The following is a 24,758-nucleotide window of genomic DNA, read 5'->3' on the forward strand; positions in this document are numbered from 1 at the left end:
TCAGATCACTTAAGAGGACTGAGTGCCACTTAAAAAAAAAAAAAAAAAAAAAAAAAATATATATATATATATATATATATATATATAAATGATAAGATCTTTCACATTTAATGTTTAAAATGTTAACTGTAAATCATCACAGTAATACAGTGCTGCAGGGATGATGTGTTTTTGTAGGCAAATGTTGAACAGTTTTTTTGTTTTAATGCCTCAAATAAGGTCTGCGGTGGACACAAGCTCAAAATATTTTCCCATGTTATTCTACAACATGCAATACACCAACAATATCCCCTCGTGACATTTTTACAGCTTTTATTTGTCTTGTAAATGGTTTTGTTTCCAGATGGACCATTAAATGTGGAAATCCTGCAGAATTTAACCAATCGGATGTCGACTTTCCCTTTTTGTGAGCCTTATTCAGGTCCACAGTTTCATGAATGTGATGTCTGAGGCTGAGACTAGTAATGTTAACTTCGAGGTTATATTGCATTCAAAATTATTACGTTTTTGAATGAATACATTGGTGATTGATTTCTTCATTTTATTTTAAGTGGCACATACACTCCTCTGTACTTTTAGTCCACCATCGGCTCATTTTTAATAGAGGAATTTTTAAATGTGTGTAGGCAGAATCATTTGAGAAGACAAAATACAGGCCCCTTCAAAAATCATAATGTAATGCTTAGGCAAAATATAACAATTACAGCACCATTTTATGGCATCATTGTTCTACACCTACACTGTATAAAGGTCTGATGGCTCACAGAAATCTGACTAAGTAAACTTCAGGGCATCTCAGTTTTAAAACCCAAGGAAATATAAATGAATCATGGGATAATGTTGTCACGAAATACATTTCCCTTTATCCTAATTTCAGTCTCCACACAGTATGCTTGATTGTCACTCTTTTTGATGAATAACATTATTTTATGTTTCTTTGACTGTCTAGTACCATAGCGGTTTATCAGTATTGTTAATTTTAAATGACCCAAAGATGCATTCCTCTCTCTTTTTGTGTCTGCTCTACCTCTATTGATAAGTTGGCCATCCTCCATAGAATTTCCCTTATTAACTAGCTCAAACTGATGAAGCACTGACTCTAGAAAGAGTGCAATATTGATTTGAGGTGACCGAGAGAAATTCAGCTTGTTCGGAGGAATGGATTTTCGTTTTTTCATAAACCTCGAGAAACCATATTATATATATATATATATATATATATATATATATATATATATATATATATATATATATACATATATATATATATGCACACATATATATATACACACACACATATATATATATATATATATATATATATATATATATATATATATATATATATATATATATATATATATAAAATCCAATGGCTCAGAGCTGAATCTGAAATGTTGGATTGGAGATTGGCGATGTCGCGCCACGTTGGTTCAAGAAACCGCTGTCCCGTCTGAGACTTCTTTGGCTTGAGAAGCGGATCCTGTAAGGCAATGCGGGGGGGAAGTTTAGGCACTTGTTTTGGACAGTGTAGCTCTCCACAAGACATACAAACCGAGGGCAAAGGAAGGATGTACAGCAGACTGGAGGCGGGTTAGGGTCTGTTACTCTGCCCAAAGCTTTGAAGGAGAGTGGGTGTTCACAGTTGGAGATGTTTTATCCTCACATGATAGCACAACAGCCCCTGCAGGCCGCACAGCCCCGTTTTTGTTTCTTTGGGCTGAAGATTGTCAGGATGGCCTCATCAAATACTGTCTTTAGTCCCTTCTGAGTCAGTGCCGAACATTCCAGATAGCACTGGGCTCCAATCTGTGGACATCAATATACATTTTTGAAACAAAAAATTTAGGAAATTTAATTCCATAGAACACAAAAGGAGTGGTTTAGCAGAATGCAGAGCTGCTAGTTTCCATATGAAGAAAATTGATAGTGAGCACAGATTGTTTAGACTCTACAAAAGGAAATTGAAAATTCGCTGAAAATCTACCTTGGAAATCATGCTTGACAGTTGTGGTCAGCATTCATTCTCATTGAATGGAAAAGAGTAGCTCAAACAGCCTTTTAAACATCTTTCTTTGTGTTCCACAGAAGAAAGTCAGTTATATGGGATGACATACTTGGAACAACATGAGGATGAGACAGAATTTTTATCAATCCTTTCAGTGCTGTGCAACAGTGGGGAAAGTTTAGGAATCATTCTTCTATTTTTTGAAGCCTGGATTTATAAAGAATAAAACAACTGAAAATTAAGCCAAACGTGTGAACATCCATCACCTCTCTGGCTAGTTTGAGGCCTTGCTCATAGGTCAGTGGCTTCTCCTTCATCTGGAGCAGACGTGCCAGTGTCTTTGGGTCATCTCGCAAGTCAATCTTAAATAGGAAAAACAATCCAATATTTGCCATAAATATTCATATTTTGACTTTGATCTGTTTGAGCTTCATCTGATAATAGGCAATAATAATAACTATTATTATTACTAACATTACTAATATTAATGCTTTATCTGATTATAAAATACAGCAACAATAAATTATTATGTATAGTTAATATTATTATTATTATGAAATCACATTACTGTCTAAACCAAAAAGCTCCTGCACCTGTGTCCCGATGAGGATGTAGGGCACATGAGGCATGCAGGATTTGAGCTCAGGAACCCATTCCTCCTGCACATTGTGATAGGAAGCTGGATTCACGACAGAGAAGCAGATAAGAAAGACATCTGTGTTGGGGTAAGAGAGGGGCCGCAGCTGGTTGTAATCCTCCTATATGACGACAAGTAAAGTAAGGCCCACTTTAGACTCAATTCATCTCTCTTACAATTGAAATATGATGCAAAAGATCTTTTTGAAAAACTAAATATAAGTGTAAGAGTGCAGATGATTCATTTAAAGGTCAAAGATTCATTTAAAGCTTTTTTGTCTAACATACCCCCATCAGTTGTGCTCAGTTTACATAATTGGAGAAAAGTACACATTTGCAAATCAGCAGACTCTGAATTAACTAACAGACTTTGAATTAGATGTTCTCTAAAGTGTGCATATTCATTGTGATATAATAATAAAAATATGTCTTGGGATATATAGCTGTGGAAAGCACAGTTTGAGCTGTAATAAGAAATATTTTAATTGTTGATTAGTGTTATTTTCAGGTTTTAAGATACTTCAACAACAGAGGCCAATTTGATTGTTCCTTTAATGAGACACATTCGCTTGACAGTTCAGGAGGATATAATGGAGAAGTGTTCTCGAAAAATATAATTCAATTTAGAATCATGCTATACCATTCAAAAATGTGGGGTATATATATATTTAGACGATATGTGACCCTAGACCCCAAAACCAGTCATAAGTTGTTGTTTTTTAAATGTATACATTTTTATATATCCTAAAAGCTGAATAAATTAGCTTTCCATTTATGTATGGTTTGTTAGGATAGGACAATATTTGGCAGGGATACAACTATTTGAAAATCTGGAATCGGAGGGTACAAAAAATGTAAAAAAATCAAAATATTGAGAAAATCGATAAGAAATTTATGCAGCCTTGGTGTGCATAGGAGACTTTTAAAAATGTTAAACATATACTGAGTCAATAAATGTAATGTTCTGGTAAAATTTTACATGTAGGGCATCATTATTATTCATGACTTTATTCTATCACTTATTATGAAACGCAAATGAACATAAATAATTAACATCAGGCCTTTAAAACGTCAGTGCCAAATGACAGCCCCGCACCAGCACTGGTATCTTGTACAAGTCAGTTCTTCTTGAGTGCCATTGATCTCATAGTGAGCGATCAATAAAAGAGAAGGACCAGACATCACACAGATGCTTTTCTGTATCAGTGAACTGCTTATGGGTGCAGATGTACTGGATTATATAACTTTCATTTATACAGCAATGTGTGGCTCACTACATTAGTCTGTCTTTTCAATTCTGAAACGCAGCAGATATTCTTCATTACAGCTCATACTGTGCTTGCTACAGCTATATGTCCTAAGAAACATTTACATAATTCTATCAAGCTGAACAGTAATACACTTTAGCTTTCTTTATTACTTCAAGCAAAAACAGTCATAGAAACAAAAAATAAGTGAACCTCAATGCATAGTTAGTAAAAGTTGGTAAATATTTATTCTGTTATGCAAATCAGTACCCTATAGCGCTTTTCAGCAGTATGGTACAGTATCTGAGACATGCAATGTAAAATATGAATATAATGCATTTTTTTTTTATAGTTTATTTCCTCATAATTTATTCAAATGTATATACTGTTAGAAAATACATCTTGTTTAATGGATGCCACCCCACACTGCAATGTCAGCAACTGCCAAAGTCCTTATAAGAGAATATTCCTCATGCAAATGAGAGAATTCCTTCTAAAAGCCAATACAACTGATGCTGGAAATGTTAAACTGATGAGTGGAAGTTACAGTAATGATCAATAATAAAAGAAAATAATTATGTGACTATTATTTTTTCCAACTGATTTAAGTTACGACACAAATATGTTGCAATATATTCTAGGATTAAAACATGCAATAACTGGCACCCCATAAGAGGTGTATTACAGAGCCGGGTGATTATGTGATGCCTTTAGACACACAAGGAAAATAAACAGCTGGGCTTTGGTTCAGATGCATCTATATATCTTCAGGCTGTGTATGAATAGTCATGTGAGTTTCCCTTTGAACCACTTTAATAAGCCAAAATCAAAGTCATTATGGTGGGCTGACAGTGACAAAAAAAAAAACCCAGCCTGTGGTTTGTTGTAATTTCAATTCAGTGCTTGCAGCTTTATTTATAACATTATTCAAAACAGGCTGTGCAGTCTACCATTAAATGTGGCTGTGATGCAAAAGGAGTTTACATTCAGAGTGATCTGACGCATGTCCACAATGACATTTATTAATGTTTTTAAGAGTTTCAAATTCAATTGATGAAATCAGACTACAAATTGGACTACTGCCATGTTTACCACTGTGTGGCATCCCCTCTTCTTTTTATAACAGTCTGCAAACGTCTGGGGACTGAGGAGACAAGTTGCTCAAGTTTAGGAATAGGAATGTTGTCCCATTCTTGTCTTATATAGGCTTCTAGATCCTTCTTATACACAGCTATGGTGTAATTGATGCAGTCTGGCATTGTCATGTTGGAAAATGCAAGGTCTTCCCTAAAATAGACGACGTCTGGTTGGGAGCATATGTTGTTCTAGAACTTGGATATACCTATCAGCATTGATGGTGCCTTTCCAGATGTGTAAGCTGCCCATGCCACACACACTCATGTAACCACATACCATCAGATATGCAAGCTTCTGAACGGAGCGCTGATAACAACTTGGGTTGTCCTTGTCCTCTTAAGTCCGGATGACATGGTGTCCCAGTTTTCCAAAAAGAATTTCAAATTTTGACCACAGATTCTGGGATTCTGGATCATGTTTAGATATGGCTTCTTTTTTGACCTCTAGAGTTTTAGCTGGCAACAGTGAATGGCACGGTGGATTGTGTTCATGACAATGTTTTGGAAGTATTCCTGAGCCCATGTTGTGATTTCCATTACAGTATCATTCCTGTATGTGATGCAGTGCCATCTAAGGGCCCCAAGATCATGGGCATACATTATGGGTTTCCGGCCTTGACCCTTTCGTACAGAGATTGTTCCAGATTCTCTGAATCTTTGGATGATATTATGCACTGTAGATGATGATAAATTCAAACTCTTTGCAATTTTTCTCTGAGAAACTCCTTTCTGATATTGCTCCACTATTTTTCACCACATAATTGGTGATCCTCTGCCCATCTTGACTTCTGAGAGACACTGCCACTCTGAGAGGCTCTTTTTTATACCCAATCATGTTGCCAATTGACCTAATAAGTTGCAAATTGGTCCTCCAGCTGTTCCTTATATGTACATTTAACTTTTCCAGCCTCTTATTGCTAACTGTCCCAACTTTTTTGGAATGTGTCCCTTACGAAAGGAAAATATATTTACCAATATATTTCTTAAAATATATTGTGATATATTGGAAAAAATAAATATATATAAGAATATATGCCTAATATATTACATGATATTTTCCAATATACTGCAATATATTTTTGTTTCATATGGGGTAGCTCTCATGAAATCCAAAATGAGCCAATATTTGGCATGACATTTAAAAATATCTCAATTTCAACATTTGATATGTCATCTATTTTCTATTGTGAATAAAATATAAGTTTATGAGATTTGTAAATTATTCCATTCGTTTTTTACTCACAATTTGTACAATGTCCCAACTTTTTTGTAATTGGGTTTGCATTTAGTAGGGGAAAGACATTAAACAAGTGATACAAATTATTTTTGTGTTATGTTGTAAAAAAAAAAAACTGAAATGCATTTTATTGTGAATGATTCAGCTATACATAATGTTTAATTTGTCAAAAAATTTTTACCTTGTATGTCGTAACTCGATCTTCCAGTAAAACATCAGACTGCTATCTGGTGACATATGTTGGACTTTTCCAATATTTTTTTCTGCTTAAACCCACCCCTTTCTTACAGTATTGGTAATGTTCCTATTGTACAATAGTGTTCCTGTGGCTCAGTGGTAAAGCATTGCGTAAAAGGTGGCCAGTTTAATTCCGTGGGAATACACATACTGCCATTTAAGTTGCTTTGGATAAATGTGTCTGCTAAATCCATAAATGTAAATGCTATATATTGCAAGCTCTCACTTAAGTTTTGAATGTACATCACAGTATAGAAGGAAACATCCGCTTCTGTTATTGTGACTATATAGACTTCAGAAGCATTAACTCACTTGTCCAGCAGTATCGTACAGTCCCAGTAAGTGCTGCCTCCCAGATACTGTTACATTCACTGAAAAAAAATGAAAACAACAGCAAAAAAGGTTTGTTACATTCATTATGCATATCAAACAGAAAGAATCCTGTGCTGAATATGCCTATAAAATGTGTGTTTGTCCAGCAGTGTTTCTGCTCCTGCTGTATCACATCCCTCTGATGTACTTCCAGAACTCTGGACCTGCTGTTTGGTTGTGGGTGGGAACGGAGGTTGATTTGGAACAGGACAGCTGTCAACAGCAAGGGGTGACCAGTTTTGGAAAACAGGGAGGGAAGAACGGAGTGTGTGCTTGCATACATATTTGATTCTGTATTGCGGGTGATGAGGGGGAGAGAACGGCTGTGTTGACACAACCAAAAGGAAAAAAACCCAAGACAAGTCAATCTTTAGTCATCAAGCGACACGCAATAAAAGACCACTGCTGAGAACAGGAGAACAGCTGGTCTCAACATTTCACAGAGGTTTCAAACAAACTGCAGATACTTAGTCCGCTGTGTGTCCACACTCTTTTCAAACTCAGTGCTCTGATAGTGGTTTGATAAGACTGATTAAAGGAATGTGTCTGTGAGAAAAAAAGAGGCTGTTGTTTGAAAGGTTCTTCCTCACCAGATTCTTCAGTCCTCAAGCACCTTCTGAGACACCCTGAACTGAATTCAATCTTCTCAACTACATGATGGCCTGGAATATTGATGACTGGGACCATAAAAAGATTTTACCAAATATTTCATAACCCATCAACTGAACTGAGCCAGATACCCATGGATGCTTCCAAAATGACCAATAACCTTCCTGTCAGAACCAAAGCACTTCCTGCAAACTATAGATCTGGGATCCTTAATGAGCTGAAAAGCTTCTGGAAAAGGAGAAGAGAGCCTCTCTAACATCCCTTGAAAATAAGCCCAGCAAAATGTTCGGACCAAATTCACCACAATATAATTGCAATAAAAATATGGCAATGCAATTGCATTTTGAGTACAGATGAATACCACTGATTATACAAATAATCTGATCTTTAAAATCTAGGCTCTCCAAGAGGGTTCACCTTTTATCCTGATACTTTCAAGCTTCACAAATAACAAAAAAAGCACCATAAAAGACAAAAGGGTTCATACAAGTTGTGTGCAAGATTCCCGGTCCACTGAGGTCATATTATAGCTATGTTTGAATATAATATGTGTCGACGAGCCAGTTGAAGGCTAGATTTTCATGGAACATGAAGTAATTTATTTTTATTCTCACCATCATATGATTTCAAAACGCTAAGAATATACCACAAGTCACATGGATCACTTTTATGATAATTTTATAGTGTTCTGTTGACTTTTTAAATATCTTTTTTGATAATATTTATTCAACAACAACATTTTTTAAACTATACTGAAAGCATAATTGGAATAGTTCTAGGTAGTCATAAAAATAAAACCCTAAAAGACACTGAAAACCCTAAAGCAGTTCTTACGCTAGCTTAACTGTTTCACTTGAGAAGCCATGATGTTTGTTTCATAAGTTATGATTGCAAAAAGGGTCTGTGTGGCCCTTTTAAAATTCAAATGAAATTTTCAGTCTAATCTCAATGCTAATTTTAACAATCATGTGCTCAACACTGGGGACAAGAGACAAATACAAAGCAGCAGCTCTAATGCCCCTAACTTAGCCTCGTGAAGGTACAGGGAGCCATTGAGGAGCCGCGTGAACTGTGGTGTGTTGCAGCTGTAGCTAACCAGCCAAGCGGTGTTATGATTAGATGTGCTTAGAAGTTCTTTCCCTGTAGACTATGAAGATGGACCAGAAACAGTGGCCTTGAGTCTGGGCTAAATAAGGATTCTAATCTTTTCCTTTTATTGATTCTCTGACTCTTTATTTGCCTATAAATACAAAGCCACTAGTACAAAAAACAAGGCTGGGGTGATGTGAGGTGAAAGTTTGAGAGAAGTAGAGGAATTCAAGTCAGTAGGGATGGAGAAGGTTTGGGGGCTGTGAATCAGGCTCTCAGCTGTTCTCTCACGTCAGCTGCTTTTCCCAATGAGGCTCGAGCCTTCTGTAAACCCCAACCCCCATTCTGTGACCTGGACAGAAATCAAAGTTGTGTTACAGTCTCACTCAGGCAAGCCTGACCCACTGTTGTGAAACATGATTTGGGGCATCAGAAGCCCACACACCCCTCCAGACCTCAACATTCTTCATTCCTCTTTTCTCTTTCACAGACTGGCCTGTGACATTGAGTCGGCCAATACATCTGCATTCAGTGAGCTTTAGCCTATAAGAACAGTATAGCGAATTGTATAAATACTCATATGGCAATAGCAAGAGACTGCATATTTAATTTAGACACTTTCCATTCCATCACTAGGGCATTAAGTCTCAAGCGATAAGTAAGCATTTACTGTAGATGCTTTAACTGCTCTCTCACAATTTACACCCATTTTTCATGGGTGGACTATTATCCACCATCCATTTCCATAATATATTTTTTTAGCAATAAATATATTGGCATCTTAGATCTGGTACTAGTAACGGTGCATTGTTCACCATTCAGAGTGCAATTGTCATAACTGTTTAATTTCTGTAAATTGGCCAATGCCACCACTCAATTCAACCTTTACATCAGCATGCCAAATATATCCACTATGCTCTTGCAGAGTTGTGATCCATAAATTAGTTTCTGTTTTTTGACCACTAATGCTTCTTTCAAGGCATGGTTTTCCTGTTTCTGCAGCACTGTGCTTGCCAGAGGGAAGTGTACATAATCTGCATACACATTTTGCATAGCATAATTAAAAAAGACATGAATGTGATTAATCTTGTATTCTGAAGCCAACAGTATCTGTAATGCCCTTACACAGCACTTGCCATAAGATCGAGCTTTTGCTTGTCTGTGAACGTTTTCTCACAGTACTTCCACTCAGCAAAACATGAAATGGGCTCAACCACTCCACTAATTATACATTTTCATTTAATTGCTTATTATGAAACTCTTTCTAGGTTTCTATAAGCCACTTCTCTTTAAGGTCTTACTCAAAAATATTTACATTTATTATATTACTTGAAGGGACAGTTCACCCAAAAATGGAAATTCTATCATAATTTACTCACCCTCATGTTAGTACTATTATGTTTTGGACCTAGATTATCTAGAACAAATTCAAGTGAACTTTAGATGTAACAACTCATGTTTACCACAGGCTTTTTTATGTTTACCAGCAACTTTTACTCATAGTTCAAAAGAAGGTTTACTTCATTCAACCACTCCATTAGACACAACTTTTATTCTTTCCACCAACCAACCACTAACCAAATCTGGCGTGTTGATACCACAAACCATCAAACCACATGCACAGGATAACAGGATATATAATAATATATAATTATTGTTCATATCAGTGTTAATAAACCATCTAACTGATAGGCTATTGTTTTATTATAGCTCAGAATATTATTGCTCATGGTAATCTTTCAAACCCCATGCTTTACAGATCTGCCAAATCAAGGAGAGATCAAATCAAATGGAAAATGTAGTGTTAAGATAATGGAAAAAAAAACAATTGGTGTTAAATTAGCGATCTGTGCTGATACAACACCAGCTGTGGTGAATGGAGCACTGCAGCACAAAGAGTTACCATTAGCTATGGCATAGATGAGTGTTTAACATTGAAAAGTGCTGTTCCCAGCCTGTCCTTATTACTTATTACTTATTACTTATTACTTGTTACTTATTACTTATTACGAACTATAGCTTTTCAGCTGTAGGTATTTTAAAGAGAGGTCATATGTTTTTTTTTTTTTTTATATCTTATTTGCAGTTTATAACGTAGATATGCTTAAATGAAAACAATCTGCAAAGTTGTTAATCCAAAAAACTGCAAGATAAATAAAGATATTGTCTCTCAAAAGAGAGAGTCGACTCAGAGTCGCCTTAAGGAGTCTTTTGCATGTTAACCGGTACACGTCACTGGGTAACACATTTGCATAATCTAAGCCTGCCCACGAAATACGAACAGAGTCTGACCTGCCCACAAACACTTCCGCTATTAGTGTGTTTACATCATGCTGAGAAGACGCTGTGTTCAAGGATACCACAGAAATACATTTCAAACCTTTTGTTGTGTGCATGTAATTTTATCAAGGACTGCTCCTCTAATCTTGGCTTTTATCTTCATTGGCTTCTAATCTTCTTTATTTGGACTAACAAACTATCCGAACCACAGCCTGTAAGTATGATTGATACGTTTTGTGTACATTTTCAATTGAGTGCTCAAAATATAAATTTTTTGTGCTAATATGTGATTAGGTTTCCAGGTAAGGCATATTATGCCGCATTTCCACTGAAATTACCCAGAACTTTTGTACCAGGAACTTTTTTCTCCTCACACCTGTTGCTTTCTGCGTTTCCACCATGGTGTAAAGTACTGGGAAGATTAGGCAAATAGACTGGTGACGTAGGTCTGCGCGCGTTTCTCAATACAAACTACGCTGATTTTGGATGTGCATCCTCGGTAGTTCAGGCTTTGCTCAAAAATTCTGGAGTGTGATCTCCGTGACGACGCAAATTCGGTAATTCTGCAAACAGCAGTGTACTTGATAACATCAGTCAGCTCGCCTTGGCTACTGCAATTTTTCCCACTGTGCATTTACAATAAAACTAATTATGATATCAAATACCACTGCCTCCTTTCATTTTCATTTAAACATAATAATAGCTGCAGGAATGTACTTAGTTCAGGGATATGTGTATATATACAGCCATTACAATAAAACTAAATATTATATAAATGTACCTTTTTATTTTCATTTTAAATTATAGATAAATTTAATACAGACCAAAGATTACCTGTCAGATTTACCCAAAACTAATTATAATCTATGTTTAACCACTAAAGATACATCAGAGCCAGCTGCACATATCAGAGGTCTAGCCGAGGTGAGGCTGCTCTCGGTGGATACATGATTACTGAGCTCCTGCTGATCGTGTGGAGCTCACGTCTCCGAAATCGGCGAAAAACATTTTTAAATAGGCGCTGTCTTTATTAATAAACCACAGATTTGAGTTTTAAACAACTACATTCTCGCCTGAAATACTTTTAAAATTACATTTCATGACACAATAACAGTAATATTTAGAAAATGATCAGAATAAATGGTGGTTGAAGTCCTAATGGTGCGTGAAGTCAACCAATCAGCATGTTTAGCGCCCAAGTCCCGCCCCCAAGAGTTTCGGAACTTTGAAAAAGTACTACCTCACCAGCAGGGACTTTCTTAGGTGCATTTTTTTACCCGGAACTTTAATTAGTTCCTGGTTCCCACGGTAGAAACACACCGAAGTCCCTGGTTCCTGGGTAAAGTTCATGCGGTGGAAACGCGGCTTTACTGTCTTATACTGAAGTAGATCTGATAATTCGCTGTTTACCCACTATTTCCTAAGAATGTGTCAATTAATGCAGACTGTCGTTGCTCTAATTCCTTCATTTAAAAATAAAGAATGTAGTGTAGCTCACAGATTTGTGAAATTGCTATTTATTTTGCTGCACCGGCAGTTATAGGGTTAATGTGGGAGAAATGCGCGAGTTAGTTAAGGCTGGTGCACCTGTGATACAGCTGTTCTGCATTCTGATTAAAAGTTAAGACAGCGTCTTTTGTCTGTCATTCTTCAAACATTACAGTAATGTTAGACATATTTTGGTTTACAAACAATCCTTTCATCAGTGAGTCAAGTGAACACTTGGCTAACATACCAACCATTAAAGTGTTCACAGTTAAGCAGCTAAACTTTAGCTGTGGGCATGATTTGCTTGCATAAGTGTTTATGTATTTTACGTCATTATTATAAGAACGGCTGGAACACTATATTGTTTTATGTAAAGGTGCTTTGTCAATGGTAGCACTCGTTAACTGGCTCAAGGACTCCTCTCTGTGCCAATCACAACAGGCTTGGCTAGCTGACCAATCAGAGCAGAGTAGGCTTATGGAAGGGAGCGGTTTGCGCCAAACTAGCTTGGAATGAATCGTTTCCTAATCATGGGCAAATTACTCTAATATTAAATGTATATTCTGAGAAAATTACAATGATTTCTGACCATTGGCACATTACTCTAATATTAAATGTACATTCTGAGAAAATTAAAAAGTTTTCTGACCTTAGATGCATTTAAACCTGTTGTAGGGGACTCCAAAACAATATTAGGACACTTTAAAATATCATGTGACCTGTTCTTTAATATTGACCACGTGGTAATATCCACAATGTGGTATCACTGGTGGATTAGTTGGTTTTGTTAGGAGTGTAGTGGGAGCCACACTAGACGATGACTCAACTCAAACGCTTAAACAGGCACTGTGTCATGGACTGGGAATGTCACTGGTTTGTTTTGGACAAGAAGATTCAGATCCTGTAGGATTTATGGACGGAAACCATAGTGTTGGGTTGAGCTCTAGTTCTCTAGATTGCAATCACAATGGTTCTAGTGAAAATTAATTTTAGTTCAATAACTCGTATTATATTTGGCCTTATTTACGTCTGAGTTATGTCTGGTAAAGTAGTCTGTATGTGTTACAGTTAGGGATGTAATGATTCACTTAACTCACAGTTCGATTCATGATCTTTTTTAACAAAAAAACACTTTGGATAAAAGGGTCTGCTAAATGACAAAATTTAATATAATGTAAATGTAAATAATAAAACTAAATTTAAATTTTAAAACAAGCCCCAAATCAAATAAAGGAACTCTCTTCATATAAACAAAATAAGGCTTTGTCTGTGCTCTTTCCATTTAAAATTAGAGACAACAACTGCATTGTAATCGTGATCCAAACAAAGAGGCTGCAAACATGCAACATGAGCAGTTTTCAATCAAAATTAAATTGTAAATTTTCGAAATTTAAAGCTAAAACAGAATGGTTTGACTTCAGCTTTGCGAAATTATACATTAAAAATATCTGCATGAAACAGAAATAGCGGACAAGCTAAATGTGACGCAGATTCACTCTCTGCCAGCAGGTGGCGCTTAAAGATTTTCCTTGGTTACCACTGTAAACAAAGCAGCTCTGCACTTATGAACTTTAATATGCATTATATAGAGGCAAGATGAAAAGAAAAAAAATACCATCTAAACATTTCTAAAGGCGTTAAGTTCCCCTCAGACATACATTCATATAAACTAATTGAATCGCGATTTGTTTAGCATCTAAACTGATTTAAATCGTCACATATTTGAATCGATTTTCAGCCAGCTCACGGTTAATCCTTACATCCCTAGTTTACAATTAATATAAAATACTAGGTTGTTTAACAGACATAATCGGAAAAGTTAAATTATATGATATTAACTTTTCTAATGTACAGTACTAAAGTTCTGAGTCAGTAGTATTTTAGTCTATTAAACAACATAAATATATCTCCAAATAGCTGCTGCTTGGATTGCTCAGTTAACCATTTAACAATGAATTTTGAAAAAAGCTGTTTGTTTATTAATTATATGTTCACTTATAATTCAATTACCATATTATCAGTGTTTCCTATGTTGCAAACTGTTCCATTACTGCTGAGGCATGAATGAATATCATAGTTTTCATTTAAGACCAATTCTAGTATAGCAACACAGTAAAGCTTTCAGTGGCCTACAATGGGAGCTCTGTGCTCTTTATCCTGCACATTAAGCCACTATGTAACAATTTGCTACTTTATTATGATGCTCTGTCAAGGCCTCTCTCCAGGGGCCTAATATGAATGTAAATGATTGATTGGCCCTGGAAGAATATTGTCTCTCTTCTCTCTCAATTTTTCATTCTGTACTACTGTCTTTCATGCCATGTACTGTAGATGACAGCAGTCAACCTCTAAATGGTGCTTATAGGCACTTCTAACTTTTACATAATTTGAATTTACATCTGTTTGCCAGCAAACCATTATTCTTTATGAGCACGGTTTCATTTCCTTAAAGGTTAAGTGTGTTGTTTATGCACAACTAATGTAACCAAAATCGATTGTAACAATTGAAACCGGTTTCCCAAACACTCTCACTGTTGGCTTCTGGTTAGGATTCTTAAAAGTTCTGTGGCAAACTTAAAGTTGTCTTGGCAGGAGAAAGTATTTAAACATTAAAAATAAAATCATAAAACCACAAGGTTAAAGCCTGCTCAATCATGCTTCTAATTGTTTTTTTTTGTTTTTTTTGTTTTTTTTGGGGGGGGGGGGGGGGGGGGTTAATACCAAAAAAGTGCCTGCATTCAAACTTTTGTTCTGTGACATCATCCATTTAGTGTCCTTTGGATGGCCTCACTCATCAGCTTTATTCAACTGCAAGAGTTGAATCACACTCCCTGAAGATCTTTCCATCTCATTCAACTCCCAAGAGTTTAAAAGTTTTACTCACTCCTTGAATGACTTCAGTCTGTTCAGTCTGCACTGGCTGGAGAAAATTACAACACAGGATACTAATAATATCTCATAAAAAGGAAAAGAGCTTTACTTTTTGGCACAGCCCAGATACACATGCCTTATTTGATCATATGGCACATTAGAATGAAATGTGTAATAGAAAATCCGTTGACAATACTTGCTTTATGGTTCTTAAGCTATCAAAAACACTTTCACAAATGAAAGCCAAAAAGGGGGCTGAACTGATTTTTTTTTTTTTTCAGTGGTTGAATTACTCAGTCATTGTGGTATCATAAATCATCTAAAGATGCTGAATAAGAGATCTTGCTTCAAAATGTAAACAGAGTAAATATGAAATGACAGCAACTCACTCCACTGCTTTTCAAACTTTTCCACCACTAATAACGTCAATGTAAAAGATCTGTTTTCCATTTGGAAGATTGCATTAGATTAGAATGATTGCAGACATCTACTTTTGAAGCACTTTTTAGATTAGTGTCATTCTGAATTTTTCATCTTAGAATTTTTTATAGTTAGGAAAACTTATAATAAGAGATCTTAGCTATACAAAATCACATACTGTCTAGTAGGTGATATATTTGGTTTGAAACATACTTTAATTTTGACTCTTAAAAGCTGTGTTTTTATATGGTTTGAATACGGGAGGTATGAATGAACGTATCATTCTCTATGTTGTTATTGTCACGTGACCTACCAGTGTCAGTTGCGTCCCTTCACTGCCACTTAAAAATCCTCTTCTGTGGCCTCATGGGAAAGTAAATTGTATCTGAGGATGTTATAAGTCGGGTACTTTTTGCCTCCTTTTCTCTTTTCAGATACACTGCTTTGTTCATGTAGCCTATACTGTCTTTCACCTACAATACTCATATGGACAAGGGCTTGTTTGTAATTTTTAAGTTCTTTTAAGAAGGTTCTTTATTTATATTTGTAAGGAAAGTGCCTTCTGTTTACAGAGGATGCTGAAGCAGACCTGTCTGCCACTGTGTAATTAGGACTTGACCCTCATATGATTCTGGGAGCATGCATGTGTCATAGGGGGCTTTCCCCTGATGAGAAACCAAAGCCTTTTTGCATTCATAGCCTACATATGCGTTTGAGTCAGAGAGAAAAAGAAAAAAACTTAAGGGATGGCAACACATTTCTAACCATAAGCCACCGTGGTCCTACAAAGCTATAATGCCTACAGTACAGTAGACTACTGACAACGCGTTGAGATCGCATTTGTTCCTGTGATCAACAGGTTGCGGCTCTCGCGAGCTCTGACTCTCACTGATGCGCAGCTTGTTGCTATTTACATTGTTTAACATTTACAACATAAACTGTCTTTTGACGTCCCTAGAACAGTAAGATAGCTTAATGGCCAACGACCTTAAAGCAGTTTTAAACACTTGTTACAGTATTTTTGTTCAACTATTGTTGAATAATAAAACTGACACAAATTCGGAAGCAAAGCTTTCGGTAGCCTACGTTATTGCTATGGTTACATATTTAGTCCAAGCAACAACCTCTGTATTAAATGTTGAAAACATTGATGAAATGTGCAGCTTATAATAGCGAAACCCTTTTGAGATTCATTAAGTAGGCCTACAATATGTATATTTTATTAACCCTTATTTAGAGGGCTCTGATCCCTAAACTATAGCCTAATTCGTACTCTGTTTCTACTTTTTATTATGTCGGCCCTCAGTCCTCGCTCTGGCAGTTGATATCTCCTCTTTCAGGTGCTATTCTTGGGACCCCCTACCCGAGTGTAGTGGGGGGCGGTACACAAGGATTAGGTAGATACTGTAAACTGCACTTCATAAATAGGGAATTGTATTTCATGCTTTGAGCTGGAAACCGTCTTACCTGCATAGTGATCGAAAACAGTTGGTAAATATTCCTCGGGAAAAGCATCGTTGGCGTAACTCATCAGCAAACAGGTTTTTCCCACAGCTCCATCGCCGACCACAACACATTTCAACATCTTTTTGGTCGAGGTGTCGAGAGGATCGCTGTTACTGCCTCCCTCCTCAACCGCTCCCGCTGCGTTCTGTCTACTTTTCGAGCTGAGAGTAGGCATGATAGTTGGACAAGTCCAGAAACTATATCCACCACAGGTAATCAAGTATTCTGTCGACTAGAAATACCAGTTTTTAAGACGTCAGTCTTCGTCTGACCAGTTGAAACACGAGTTAGCGTGTCGTACGCGGCGCAGGCAAGTCCGTCTAGTAGGTGACCCACGCTTTAGCTCGCGCTTCCAAAACAATCCCTCGCCATCGACAGCAGTTTCAAGAAAACTCACTATAACTCCTACAACTTGCATTCCGATATTTTACATTTTCCTGATTCGACTACAAAACCGTTTCAAAAACAGTGGCTGGGACTCCGGTTTAATTCCTTCATACTCCGAACAGCTTTCCACATTCGCCCCTACGCGGCTACTCATCGTCAGTGTCAGGAAATCATTGGTTTCCTTGCGAATTCCATATTAGGCAGGAGTGGGCTGGGAACAATAGGGGCTCTGTCCACAGCCTCCTCAGACAGGGGACTCCAGCGGCACAGGAGGGGCGGGTAGGAGGACGTCCCTAATCTAACTGCGTTTCTTAAAATATGGCGCCACAGGGAATTGGCTGGAGGTGGATTTCCATTCATTCATTCATCCATTCATTCATTCATTCATTCATTCATTCATTCATTCATTCATTCATGCATTCACTTTCTTTTTTATTAACTCTTCTGATTGATAATTCAATCATTTTATCTAGCCTGTTGTTTCTTTCATATTAATGTATCCAGTGTTCATTTATTCATATTTTCCCCGAAGGCTTTATTATGAAATACACTCAGGTTTAATCTGAAATGTGTTGAATAGACATAAAAAGTTTTATGAAGAAATGTGAATACTGACGTGATCCTATCATATTGACGTAATTAGCTACAAGGACTCTGCATCCCGATGTAATCAAGATTGCGCATAAACCTTCCGTAAACTCATGGATTATAGCCCTATCCCTTAGTGAGTGACTTACTTGAACTGTTACATTTAATTTTTTTGCTCACATAAGATGACATCCCTATCATCTACAACAACTCTTGAGTTTCCATGCAACTAATTTGCGCGCAAAAGGCACCATCTGTTGCATCTCCATGGCACCGGGCATCGCGCTCGAGATTCCTGTGCCAGTCAATTTTTATTGTTTCAGTTCGCCAGTGCGCAGGCGCAGAACAGGGGAGCGCAGAGCCTGCAGAACTGCGAGCGCTCCGTGGTACAAAGGACCCATACCAGCCAGGCACGGCGCAGCGTTACCATGATCTTCTCCATCCCACCGATAGATTCCCATCCCACCTGCATCACTTTAACGACCAGCTTCCAGCAAGTCCGTAAGCCTGTCCGACGCTGCCCGGCCGCAGAATGCACGGGGGAAAAAGAGGACTGGTGGCACCACAGAACACTTTTTTGGAAAATATTGTCCGTCGCTCAAGTGGTAAGATGATCGCTTTCTTCAGATTGCAGTAGGCTATGACCCGATAAAGCAAAGGGGAAAGTATTATGATGTCTTAAGATGTTTAAATTCTCTCTCTTTTGCTTCTTTCTAACTTTAATAATGCGTAGAATTATGCGTAAAAGTGAAGCTCCCGAGTTTCTTTCCATAAAAATGGAAACCCACATTTCTTTTTACTAATCAAAGTAAGATTAAATATTTAGATCTGACGTGCCTCAAGTCATTTTTATAAAGTCTTCTTCATTGATTGCTAAATAAAACATTAAAACCGAGAGCTACAAAACTGAAAAAAAAAACCATCCGTGATCTAAACACGACCGTACCATTACCATAATAATAGTAATTTAAAACAGTTAACAAAACATCGCTCGATCGCTTCCCAAAACATTGCCTTTAATATTGCTAAACATTATCAGCATTAATGTAGTAATGCATCAGTGAGGCTAGATTATTATATGGCATCAACAGCCTACACTTGGGATGAATCTTACGCGGGGAAATATTTATTTCCGTCAATTGACGCTTGTAAAAAATGCGTTTTTTTATTTTTGCTTTAGAGCAACAAAAGCAACCATTTCCTCACATAACCCACCTCTTTGCTTACTTGAGTTAAACTTTAAACCAAACATTAAATCTGATAATTTATTGCGGTTTAACTGTTTTGTATATATATATATATATATATATATATATATATATATATATATATATATATTATTATTATTATTATTAGTAGTAGTAGTAGTAGTAGCAGTAGCAATAGTAATATTATTAGTATTATTTGTATGAACCAAACAGTCAAAGAGGCTCTACAATCATCAGCTTATCTGCATGTTCAATTCTCAGTTGTTTGTATCCTTAAATTATTTTTGATCATAGCAAAAGTTAATTTAAAGGTGATGCAGTTTTTCTCGGCTGTTTTGCTATGGATCTTCTCAGTGTGGAATGCTTGTTGCCTGTGGCGTGAATTGCAGAGTCATTTTGTGTCACACACAGTTTCCGTGTGAATCTGCCACAGGTTCTCTCTGAGTTTGTGTTAAAGGACCTCACCAGCAGAGGTCACACATGATTACTGCAACAAAAGCTGTTAATATCTCTTCACTCTATTTCACATAACACAAACGTAAAAGTTAAATACATAGATTTGGGTGTTTTTGTGTATACATTAAGACCAAACAGTTATTTCTATTGGACTGTGTGTGTGTGTTTTAATGTGGTACCCTCTCAGCTCATAATACCATGCCCTGACATTTGCCGTGGGCAGCTTTCTGACCTCCGAGGGTCTCTGAATCTTCCACACACTCTTTACTAAGTCTGACGCAGAGCTTGCTTCTTTTGAGAAGAAGGCTCCACATAATTTTTTATAAATCCTAATCACAGTCATTGTAGTAAAGAGATGCTGATATTTGTATTGCGTGAGCTCTTCTGTCACTGATAAAGTTGTTCAGACCTCATATTGTTTCTGGTCATCCTCCCCTCATCACATTAGAAATTAAAATATGCTGACTGAATCTGAAGGGGCTGGATAATTGATTATTGCATTTAAATTGAAATTTTTTCCCTTGTCGGCTTTTAAAATAACCAATTTACAAGGAAGTTCATGCATTCTGTGTTTGGATGAATGAACACTCTTACAGCCGTCAGTACAAGGCACAAGTCAAAGACAAAGTCAGGAAGAGTCAGTTTTGCCTGTCGAGAATAAAAATGAGAGGTTTCATGTAATCAAAAGGCAAGGTTTGTGTCTTCTTCCTCACCACAGTTTCACCAAGGTACATTTAAAAATGTATCTAAAGCCTGTGCCGATATGCTGCCAATGAGCTGCCAGCTCCAGCTGAGGCTGCATGCTGATGGTGATGCAAATTTATATTTGGGAGTGAAAAATAGAGAACGTATTGATGATGAACATGCCAAAACTGTCCTTGTGGAACATTTTAGAGTTGTAGAGCTGATAATTAGTTACAATCTGATTATGCAGATACAATAAGCAAATAGTGTGCAGGTGGTAAATAAAGGATGGGAGAACTGTGTGATTTATGGGATAAATTGGAGAGAGTTAGGAATGATCTCAGTTGGATTCTAGAAGGGCAGTTGAGGCCTTTTCTGTTGTCTTTATGAAGTTAGTAGGATAGTAAGGTATCAAAAGAATATTTTCAGGAAGATGAGACATGGTTTGGTTTGACTTCAAAAAAAGAAAAGAAAAAAACACCACTAACTTCGTCATTTTAGTTGAAACCCCAAAAACACAATGCACTTGGCAGCAAAGTTAAACCGGGTGTAATAAGCCAAGCTATCAAAACTCTGAATTATTGTCAATTATGTAATAGCCAATAATTATCCAATCTCTGAGCATAATTCCAGCAAGAATTTAAATTGTTCAAGCAATTTGTTTTTCATATACCTCTTATATTGTCATACGCAGCATGTCCACCTCAAAATAATGAAGCCTTTCATGAGTGCAGCTGTCAAAATGATGTAGGTGTTTCTGAGGCTTTGTGTCTCTGTCCCTCATTTACAACCCAACACCTCTCTGTAGGTCTTCTGCTTTGTTTGCAGACAGCAGAGTTTGTTTGAGTTTTTCCAGCCCACTTAGGGGAATCGAAACAAACAGCTGGGGGGTAAACAAAGTCAACTTTCATAAAGCATTTTACCTTTACATATCATTGTTAGAACAGCAAAAGCACTGCACATTTCCGGCCAATTTTCTTATGTAAGTAGAGAAACAACTGGGCTGAGTTTTAATGTGCTGAAGAAGCTCTTTGTAGCTAGCTTGATGTTTGGCTAATCAATGACAGCAGGGTTCTCACTGACTGGGAAATTAAATTATTTCAAAAGCTCTTTTTGATATTGAGGACAGCTATACTGTAACTGCATTTAAGTATGAGAGTTCTGAGTATAAAATTGATAAAGTAGAGTTTGTGTGGTAAAATGAAACTTTTGAAAGAAACACGCATCACAATAGCACAAATAGCATTAAGGAGATCATAAGACTAGTGCCAGAGGAACAAAAAAATAAAAATAAGAAGAAAGTAAAGCATGTGAGGAGATATGAATGCAGATTAGAAAGCCACTGATGTAATGAAAGTGCTATCTTACGTTCACCACAGTTTACGAGAACAGAGAGCTGGTTTTGTTTTGTGTTCACTATCAAAGGGAATTGGTATCTGTTATCTAAGATGAAAATAGGCTGTTTTTTTAACATGCTTAGGATCGTAATGGCCAACAGAAAACTGTTTTCACAAAGATCACAGGCATGAAGAATGGTGCACTCGGTGTAAATATAGGTTTATCTTAATAGGATCTGTTTCTTCTTCCACTTTCCCTGTAGTCATCCTTTCACCGAGAAGCAGGTGCACCAACATACTTCCACATAGACAGTGCAAAAACACATACAATGCAATAGCATCACATACACAGAAAAAAAATGAATGCATTATGTTAATGGTTCCAAAAATAGAATGTTTGTGCTTGTTCAATGTCATTACTTCTCACTGCAGCGACCGCCAGAAGTAACATGCAGATGAGTGCAGGAAAGACACTTCGTACCTCCTAATGGCACCAGACCTACTGAAGGGAGCGTTTACATTGGGGATTTGTTTGTAACAGGCTCCAGTTGCACCTCCATCTTCTTTTCTAACCTAGAAGATTTGTAGAACGTCTCTGACTGCCTCCTCAGAAAGTTTAGGCTTCTCTGGTCTTTCTGCTACATACAGCATTGCTGTGTTGTCAGTCCAGTCCAGTCTGCTGTTTTATAGATTTCCATGTATTTGTGGGTCTGTACCATCTCTGTGTTTTCATAGCTGTATGAAAATGTTTTGATTGCTGATGGAGACTACAGTGAATTAGCATGCATCTAAAACTAAAAAAGGTAAAAAAAAAAAGGCCATTCCAAATATTGACCTGAGGAAGACAAAATGAGATTTACAATAACTGTTTAGAATATACCCAGTAAATTATATGGGGATTAAATATACTGAGAACCAAAAAAGCAGCATAAAGTATTATAAAATGCTCTATTTAAAAGCTATATAAAAATACTCATTTGCGGTCACTTCCAATTCGACTTTTTTTTTTCTCAACAAGATTTTAGTGATTATTTTTTATAATACTGTGAAATATAATTGCAATTTTAAACAACTGTTTTTAGTGTGAATATATATTGTAAAATGCCTGTAATGCCATTGTTCCAGTCTTCAGTGTCACATGATCCTTAAAAAATTCTTACAATATGCGGATTAGATGCTCAAGAAACATTTACTTGTTGAAAGTTGTTCTGAAACCAGTTGTGCTGCTTAATATTTTTGTGGAAACTATAGAACTATTTTTCAGAAAATAGAAAGCTTTTGGACTATAAATGTCTTTACTGTCACTTTTAATAAATTTAAGGCATCTTTTCTGAAAAAAGTATAAATTAAAGGAAAAAAATAAAAATTGGTAAAGCAATGAAAGAGTCACGAGATTGGGGTTTCCTACCTGAATAGCCTTTGGACATGATCCAGCAAGGCAGCAAGAAGTCAGCAAGGCAAGATGTTTTCACAGCATTTAATAATAATAAAATTAGCAATTTTGAATCTGAAGCAAACCTTTGACAGTTTGGACAACTGTGTTTTATTAAAGGTGACATATTGGCCCTCAGGAAATCTCAAAGTTTGTTTGCCCCTGTCTGAACCTTCTCTATTGGAATTTCGAAATTGTGTGCTTGAGACTGAATCGACAACTATCCTCAAAGCTGTTTGCTTAAGGCAGGACCTTCGGCCGGAGATTGGCAGTGGTTATTTCCTAATGCACATGCTGTGGACATCTCTCCTCTTGCTGGAAGTAATGGAGTCAAATGCTGACACACACAAAGTGTCACGCAGTAATTGAATAGAGAATTATAGAGAGATAAAGAAAGACAGCGAGAGGCGATGGAGCCAGAGAAAAGGTCACAAATTGTCTGACAGCAGAGACTCCTCCGCACAGGGTTTAATAATCAGCGATTTATAAATCTACTTCTCTCTTTTGTCAAACCTGAAAATTTTGAATCGAATCATGGCCTGTCTCTCTGTGTTGCAAATGCAAAGGAATATAATTTTTTCCAGCCTTTTAAGAAATTTGAATGACTTTGAATACATAAAAACCATAGACTGTATAAAAACATGGACATAGTTTCTGTGACGTCACCCATAGTTACCAAAGAGCGTTTTTGAAGCCAAAAGTGGGCGGAGCAGCCGTCGTCATCTTGGCAGCGCATCACCGAGCGTCACTTCCGGATAATCGAAAATGGGCAAAGAGGTGGGAGCTGGTCGCTGAAACCACGCCCACTTAGTTTGACAGCGGTAACAGCAGCTGCAATCCACCTGTGACTCAAGTGGCCGCGCCCTTAATTATTCAGATATTTAAGGCTTAATACAATTTTTTATCCCCCTCACGGTTGTCATGAAGGGCAAAATATGCTAAATAGACCAAAATAATTTTTTGACCCAGGCTGTAAATATGTTTTTCGGTTGTAAAGTTGGGGATTTTAAAGGGATAGTTCATCCAAAAGTGAAAATTATGACATTAATAACTCTCATGTCGTTTCCAAACCCGTAAGACCTCCGTTCATATTCAGTACACATTTTAATCTATTTTAGATTTAGTCCGAGAGCTTTCTATCCCTCCATTAAAAGTGTGTGTACGGTGTACTGTCCATGGTTTAATAAAAACATCTTCACAGTAGTCCATGTGACATCAGAGGGTCAGCATCGATAATACATTTTGGTCCAAAAATAGCAAAAACTATGACTTAATTCAGCATTGTCTTCTCTTCCGTGTTTGTTGTGAGCGAGTTCAAAAAACGGTCTCAGGTTACGTATGTAACCATAGTTCCCTGAGTAGGGAACGAGACACTGCGTCCTCTAGGGGGCGCTTTGGGGAACACCTCGTCGTGACCCGTGTCTGAAGCATACAATGAAAAAACACCAACTTGTTGGCCGTCGACAGCCTCCGACGTCACTACCGGCGCGACTATAAATCAGCACCGGGAGAGCACGTCATTATCTTCTT

At 37.0% G+C, this 24,758-nt stretch overlaps 2 protein-coding genes across 4 annotated transcripts in view; one reads left to right on the top strand and one right to left on the bottom strand.

The window, feature by feature from the left end:
- Window positions 1–1,354: 1,354 nt before the first annotated feature.
- On the bottom strand, window positions 1,355–17,677 carry rhoj (ras homolog family member J). Its single transcript, XM_026291254.1, has 5 exons — window positions 17,098–17,677; window positions 6,814–6,872; window positions 2,602–2,766; window positions 2,275–2,370; window positions 1,355–1,809 (listed from the first exon to the last, which is right to left on the bottom strand). The coding sequence occupies exons 1-5, from the start codon at window positions 17,309–17,311 to the stop codon at window positions 1,663–1,665; spliced, it is 681 nt and encodes a 226-aa protein (XP_026147039.1). The 5' UTR covers window positions 17,312–17,677; the 3' UTR covers window positions 1,355–1,662.
- A 184-nt stretch (window positions 17,678–17,861) lies between these two features.
- The window catches only part of kcnh5a (potassium voltage-gated channel, subfamily H (eag-related), member 5a), a 79,085-nt gene continuing 72,188 nt past the window's right edge, over window positions 17,862–24,758 (top strand). For all 3 annotated transcript variants that reach the window (XM_026291250.1, XM_026291249.1, XM_026291251.1), the window contains exon 1: window positions 17,862–18,716. Coding sequence is in view for 2 of the 3 variants with exons in the window: in XM_026291249.1 (XP_026147034.1) it covers window positions 18,644–18,716 (73 nt within the window). In the remaining variant the exon portion in view is untranslated. The remainder of the gene's footprint in view (window positions 18,717–24,758) is intronic.

Source organism: Carassius auratus, chromosome 20 (assembly GCF_003368295.1).
Source record: "Carassius auratus strain Wakin chromosome 20, ASM336829v1, whole genome shotgun sequence".
Lineage (NCBI taxonomy): Eukaryota > Metazoa > Chordata > Actinopteri > Cypriniformes > Cyprinidae > Carassius > Carassius auratus.